This window comes from Sphaerodactylus townsendi, linkage group LG15 (assembly GCF_021028975.2).
Source record: "Sphaerodactylus townsendi isolate TG3544 linkage group LG15, MPM_Stown_v2.3, whole genome shotgun sequence".
NCBI lineage: Eukaryota > Metazoa > Chordata > Lepidosauria > Squamata > Sphaerodactylidae > Sphaerodactylus > Sphaerodactylus townsendi.
Window position 1 is genome coordinate 33,671,147 of NC_059439.1, and position 7,230 is coordinate 33,678,376.

The window sequence follows — 7,230 nt, forward strand, 5'->3', positions numbered from 1 at the left end:
CATTTTAAAACACAATATAAAAGCACAATATATACACAATAAACTCAGAACCAAAAAAGTATAGATGGTGTGTTTCTTTAAGTTAAGTTGTAAACCACCTCAAAGCCAAAATGGGAGCCTCTTGAATAAATCATATAGTGTGGGGGTAGGACTAACCCCTACAGATGCCCAAAATTGCTATCATAATGGCCCCTTCCCCACACACAGAATAATGTGTTTTCAAACCACTTTCACAGCTCTTTGCAAATGGATTTTGCTATTCCACACAGCTTCAAAGAGCACTGAAAGCAGTTTGAAAGTGCGTTATTCTGCATGTGCGGAAGGAGCCATAGTCTCATCGTCTTTTTACTATACACAACATAGGACAGGTATATTAGAATGGTTTTAATTGTTCTTCCTCCTAATCAGCTGATTCCTGTTATTTAGATCAGGTCTCAGAAGAATAATGTAGCATTTGGGGGAAAAGATGCAGGCCAGTAACCCAGCACTGGAGGCCAAGATAGAGAAGATCTCAACAGCTACCATGTATTTCCCTTTGGTGCTCAAGTAGGTTGGAATGAAAGACAACCAAACACTGCAGAACACCACCATACTGAAGGTGATGAACTTGGCCTCGTTGAAGCTGTCAGGCAAATTCCTGGCTAGGAAAGCCACAGTCAAGCTCATGAGGGACAGAAGTCCCATGTAGCCCAAAGCAGTATAAAATAGGAAGACGGATCCTTCATTGCACCGGGCGATGATTTCTCTTGTCAGGGACCGTGTGTCCAAATCTGGGAACGGGGGAGAGGTTGCTAGCCACACTGCACAAATGGCTGCTTCCATCAGGGAACAGGAAAGGACAACAGAGGTGGTCAGTCTTTTCCCCACCCACTTCCTCAAGTGTGATCCTGGTTTGGTAGCCATGAACGCGACAACCACAGTGATGGTTTTGGCCAAGACACAAGAAACAGCCACAGAGAAGACGAGACTGAAAGCTGATTGTTGGATGAAACAGGTCACCTTCCTTGGCTGTCCAATGAAGAGCAAAGAACACAAAAAGCAGAGGAGGAGGGAAACCAGGAGAGCGAAGGTGATATCTCGGTTGTTGGCCTTAACTATGGGGGTGTTTTTGTGTTTAATGAAAACTACTAAAACCAAAGAGGTGATCAATGAATAACTGAAAGCAATGGCAGACAAGGTGATCCCTAAAGGTTCCTGATAGGACAGAAAGCTTAGACTCCTCGGCATACATCGGTCATGTTCCAAGCTTGGATATTCAGCATCTGGACACGGGATACAATTCTCCATATCTGCAAAAAATAGGAAATGTGTCCTATGTCAGGATCAATTCACAAGTGGCTCCAAATAAACTCTCATTACCACCTTTGCTGTCAGATCAATGAGGGGATAATTTTTTAAATTTATTATTAAATTTATATCCCGCCATTCTCGCAGGGCTCAGGACGGGTTACAACATAAACATATACAACCAATAAAACCATTAAAATAGTAATACAATTATTAAAACAGTCAAAAAATCCCAATGCCTAATAAATAACAATAGATGGTTATAAATAATAATAATAATTGGTCATGATGTTTGTTTTGTATATCAAAAAGGCATTTACATGATCTAATTCGTTTCCAATGAGTCATATGTCATCATGGGCTAAACTGTGCTGTAGAAACCAAGCTGGGAAGTTGGTGGAGCATCCCAAATCATCTAGAGCAATTCCTCAAGCATCCCATCATTCATTGCATTAGGTGGGGGGTTTGTGAGGAAGAGAACTTTGGCTGAGGGGGAACACCCTCAGCCAAACCCTTCGCTTATCCTTAACATACTGAGGGAGGGAGAGGGGTTTTGGCCCTTCCAGTCATAGTTAGTGCATAGGTTGGGATACATGAGGCCAGAGTTAATGCCAGCCATGTTTGAAGCAAGGATGGCCTTTCACAACTGCTGGAAGTCATTGCACAGCCTTGGTTGCAAACCACATTTAAGAAGTCGAGTGAATAGGTTGAGGGTTCAAATTTGCTATTTAATTTCATAACAAAGCCAAGTCTAGCACAGCTCTTGTCATGTTTCTCCTCTTGCTGATGGTAGAGGAGCTGGAACAACAGAAGAACTAACTGGGTAACTACAGAAACTTCATACACAAGGTAGCCACACATCATTTACCCTCTTGGTTTGTGATCTTCCCTTCAGGGCACTGAAAACAATCATAGCAGCAAAAGTCCTCCCCTTCCCTCTTTCTCTTCTGGGTTCCAGGTTTGCACTTGTCATTGCAGAGAGATATGGGCAGGCTCTGTACAAAAACAGGATGAGTTCAAGATGCTGCAAACAATCAAAATGGAATTTCATGAAACATTAGGAGTTCAGCGACAGGTAGTATAGTTCAGGATATTATTTTTCCAGCATCTCTCTTTTCTGAGGAAAATAGAGAAATCAAGGAAATGAAATTCATTTCTCTTGCTATTGGAACAAATGTTATGTGAATTTGTTTTGAAACTGTCCAAATGTTAACAAAAGGAATGAACAGGATTTTATTGGATTGCATATGTTTTGAAACGTCGTAAAATTGCACATGGATGGTGCTCAAAGCTCTCTTTCGGTTTTGAATATGATTTCTAAACCTGGCATAACATGAAAAACTGAGAATAGAGATGGTTTCCACTCGGGTCATCTAAATCCATAAATCCAATTTTTAATATGGAACAAGTAATCCTGAGACTGGAGAGATGAATGTACAAGAATAGACAAGTCTGTCATTTGCAAAAAATAAAAAATGCAAAAAATAAATAATTTGGGATTAATTAACCCCCCAAAAATAATACAAGCCATGCCTGTATCTTTAAGAAACTCCTCAGTCATTGTGTCCTTCGATTCTGCTAATAAAAATGCTTTGGGACCAGACCTGACAGCAAATACCAGGAGACTGGTGACCACCCAACTTGCATGAATCACCCCATGGAAGTCACTGCTGCGTAATGGGAGGAAGAAGGATATTGGGCACTGTGAGGATATGGGGGGTTGCCCAAAGGAGGGGAAGAGGCAAAAATGTGGGTAGGGAGAATAGAGAGGAATCTGAGGAGCTTCCTTGCAGTTCTTCCCCCGGTTAATGAGCCTTGGCCAGTGGCCATCAGAGCACAGTCGGACTATAGTTTTTCTGGGTAGAGGCTGCTAGGAAAAAGAAGGCAGGAAAGGTGAAGTGGTGGTGGGGATGACAAATAAAAGAGGTTTGACTTTGGAGTGGGAAGGAGAAGGAAGCACGAAAAGTAGTGAGGCTATGGGACCTTTAGGGGGAGGGAAGAAATAGAGGAAACAGTGGGGAAGAAACAATAGAGAGGCCCTTCAGAAATCATTGTTTCCGCACAGCTTGTACTTTATGATCCTCACCTTGTTAAAACGTCTTGGCCAAACAATCATCTCATCATGAATAAGGAATTCTTTCCCTTTAATGCTGTTGGGATCTACCCTTCCAATGTTCACCGATCGGAAAGATTTGTTTGGGAAAGTGACCAAGTTTGTTATCTCCAACCTAGCTCCCATTCCTCTGTTCTTATTAAAGGATATTGTTTCACCTGCTGAGTTATTAAATACAATATCTTGAAGAAATGCGTGGACCTGATTAAAAGAAAAAAGATACAAATAGACAGATGTCTTCTTATCAAGCTCTGTGACATGTTTGAGGGAGGGATGATTGAAGGAGGGAACCGGGCAGCCTTGTCTGGTGGTGTCTCTGTGAATGAGAGAGGGCACCTGGTGTGCGGAAAGGTCAGACTGCTTTATGCAGTTAAAGGAGGCAGGACTGTTGGTGGTTTGATCTATTAAAGTCTTTATTGATGGATCATACTCTTGACCTTTCATCAGCTGTAACTGCCTGACCTACTTGTATCTCTGAACCCGTGTGACAGATTTTTGCCGGAGATGGTAAGGTCTGTAGGGGGTGGGGGCACAAAGAGTTTGTGGAAGCATTACCTGCCAAGGCTGGACATCATGGAGTTCAGCTCTTCCCCTGCCCCTCATTAGTCTTTGTCTGGCTCCAGATGAGTAGATCAGTTGCAAAGCGTGTCCTACGGCATACAGGGCATTGTAGATGGTGTAGCTGTGGCCGGTCATGCGCATTTGGAAAACAGACTCAGGGAGACTCTCCAGCCTCTCCTGCCCAGTACATGTATCAGGACCATCTCTTGGCTCCAAGGTATTTGGAAATGTACAATCAAATGCTTGCTCCCAGAAGTCCTTGAAGAAACCATCTCCATGTTTCCCTGGAGGTTTTATGCTCTGAAGAAATTTCTGGAATTGTAGAAGCTCATATGAGTGGCTCTTGAAGGAAATAGCTCCATGGAAGTATTCAAAATCAAAGTCTCCAAAAAAGTGTGATGCTACAAAATCTGTCTGGGCTGTTACCACCCACACCTTCATTAATGAGGTATTTTCCTTATAGTTAGGATTGCCCCAAAACAGACGAATAGTAAGCAGTGGAATAGCAAAAGATTCTCCATAGAGGATAATTACATTGACTTTGGTGTCAGTGAGAGGCTCATATATATTTGAGAGTAAACCAATAGCTTCAGATATGGAATTTGTATGTCCGTTGTTGGAGATCCTTTCTGTGAAGGCCAGACAGATTTCGCTCAGAGAGAGCAGTGGTTCCAGGACCTGCAGAAAATGTTCTCCATCATCATCATCTGTAACAAAGAGCCCAACCCACCTCCATCCGAAATGCTGAAGCAACAAGGTAATCCCAAGATGCTGATGGGATGTATTAGAAACCATGTAAAACATGGAAGTCAGATGTTTGGCATTCGGCTTAAGGGTGAATGAGCCATACGGGAGCTAAAGAGACAAGCAAAAGTAATTTAGAGATGAGAATGGATGAATGTCCTTTTTATGTTTACTGTTTATGGCCAAATTATCTCCAGATCATTGGAATATGGTACCATTTCTGGAACAAATCATTTGGAACAAATCATCAAAGAACTATGTTGTGCCATTTAGTCTTTCTTTTGTCTCCCAGCCCCCACAAAGGAACTCTTTGGTGGGACTGTGAGTTACTGTCATCCCTGTCCTGAGAGACGTGGAGTGGGACATACAGAGTAAAATACGATGCTGAGCTAGATGGACCACAGGGCTCTACTGATTTTCTTAATGTTAAAGAAAACAGCACAGCTTCTGGAATCACCCCAAGACACAGAGTCTACCTGTGGGATCTTGTAAAGATGTAGGATGCTTGCCATGTAGAAGGACATGTCAGGCTCAAGTCCCCCGATGATGGCCATGACATTTTTCTGCACATCACATTCATAGTTTGGAAAGTATCTATGCAATTTGAACAACAGATCCAGAGTGGTACGATAGGTCATCTTCGCATCATTGGAGATGTCATAGATGTGGAACCCAAGAGTGACATTAGACAAGATCTTGGGGTTCTCATTGATCTCATTGACTGCAAACACCAAGGCCAGGACGTGCTGGTAGAACTGTGGAAGCATGCTGCAGAGGAGAAGAAGAAGAAGAAGAAGAAGAAGAAGAAGAAGAAGAAGAAGAAGAAGAAGAAGAAGAAGAAGAAGAAGAAGAAGAAGAAGAAGAAGAAGAAGAAGAAGAAGAAGAAGAAGAAGAAGAAGAAGAAGAAGAAGAAGAAGAAGAAGAAGAAGAAATTGCATTTATGCCCCACCTTTAGTCTGTATCCGTCCATAAACCAAAGGGAGAAACGGGGGAAGATGCATTTAAAATTTAAAATAGGGATGTATTATAATAATGAGAAGCTCTTTTCTTTTGAATAGATATTTACATTTACCTTTGTCAACAATGTAAAACAATCTGAGTTCCCTTTTTTGGAATGATACAAAGACTGTTTCTTCACACCTTTTCTCCATGCTGCACAATCTGTCATATATTTAGCTTCTTTAGATTCTTTTTGTCACTCATTTTTGTCCAGTTTTTAACAACCTCATCCATTTCCATTTGCATACTTCTAACTACACACAGATTTGGTATACATTTTTGGTCCTATTGGTCATGTCTAAAATCATTTCCTCCCCACCCACCCACCCCCTCCACACTTCCTATGAAATATTTAAGAAAACTTGACATGTGATCAGAAAGTTCTTATATTTACTACAAGCAGAGCAGAAGACACATAATTCAGAAGGAGATTGGAAAGAGGGATTCAGTAATGAGGAGTGCCAGCCTAACACACATTTTTAAAAATGTTATCGTTTAAGAACTCCTCGGAATTTCAGGTCACTAGAAGCAAGAGAGAAATGTTGATTCCTTACATTGGTATCTCGAGCAACTCCCGTGAAGGATGATCAGTGAACAGTAATTCAGGGATATGGTAAAATGTCAGAGAAGTCAACCCACCAATGTAGAGGTCCCCTGGCTGATACCATTCATTTGGAATAGGGAAAGGGTCCTCCATGGGGCATGTCCTACCATCCACTTGGCATGCCATCTCAAGCAGAAGCAGCAGCCATAGTGCCAGCCTCAACATCTGCAAGCAACACAACTCCGGATCTAACCTGTTCTGCATCTGTCTCCAGCTTCAGCCTGAATGAACCTATTTACCTTGGATGGTAGCTAAGTCTCTCCACATAGTTCTCAAGTTATAAACTAAGGCATCACCACAAGAACACATGTGGGCCACGAATGTCAGCTGCAATTGCAAATACCGTGAATTCAGGTCCAGCTTCACAAGGCAAAACGTGTGAGCACAGACAGACACAGCCTAGTCTCTTCCCTGACGTTTCAGCGGCAAAGGGGATTTTATGACCATTTTCTGACTTGCTGATTTGTTGTTTTCCGATGGTTTGGCCAAGGAAACAAATGACAGGGATTAAAGTAATTCTAGAGGGAAAACGTTGTCGTTGCAAAATTTCAATAACATAATAACAGATATTTTTTTCTTCCAGATGACGCCTGTGAACTTACCTGCACACTTGTTAGGTTCTCAGCTAATGTCTGAAAAGTAAGTGTGTGTGTGTGTGAGGGGTAGGGACAGGAACAGAAGGAAAGTATTGATGACAACCTCATTTCCTAACAAGTACCAGAAGTGACCCCATGTTGCTTTGATAATGTCAAGGTGACTCGTTTGGATTTGGGAACTCAATTCAAAGGCTTCATTAATGTACTGTCAGATTCAAAGCTGGTTTCTTCAACCCAGTTGAGTTACATTAAACCAACTTGCTTGCCTTTGTGTTAAGATGTTCAGTGTTGGGCTAGAGCAGACCTGGGCATTATACGGCCCGCGG

The 7,230-nt window shown here is 42.0% G+C and overlaps 1 protein-coding gene across 1 annotated transcript; it reads right to left on the reverse strand.

The window, feature by feature from the left end:
• Positions 1–383: 383 nt before the first annotated feature.
• On the reverse strand, positions 384–4,756 carry LOC125445106 (vomeronasal type-2 receptor 26-like). The gene is made up of 4 exons (XM_048517958.1): positions 3,956–4,756; positions 3,374–3,601; positions 2,156–2,282; positions 384–1,289 (listed from the first exon to the last, which is right to left on the reverse strand). The coding sequence occupies exons 1-4, from the start codon at positions 4,754–4,756 to the stop codon at positions 385–387; spliced, it is 2,061 nt and encodes a 686-aa protein (XP_048373915.1). The 3' UTR covers position 384.
• Between the last annotated feature and the right edge of the window lie 2,474 nt (positions 4,757–7,230).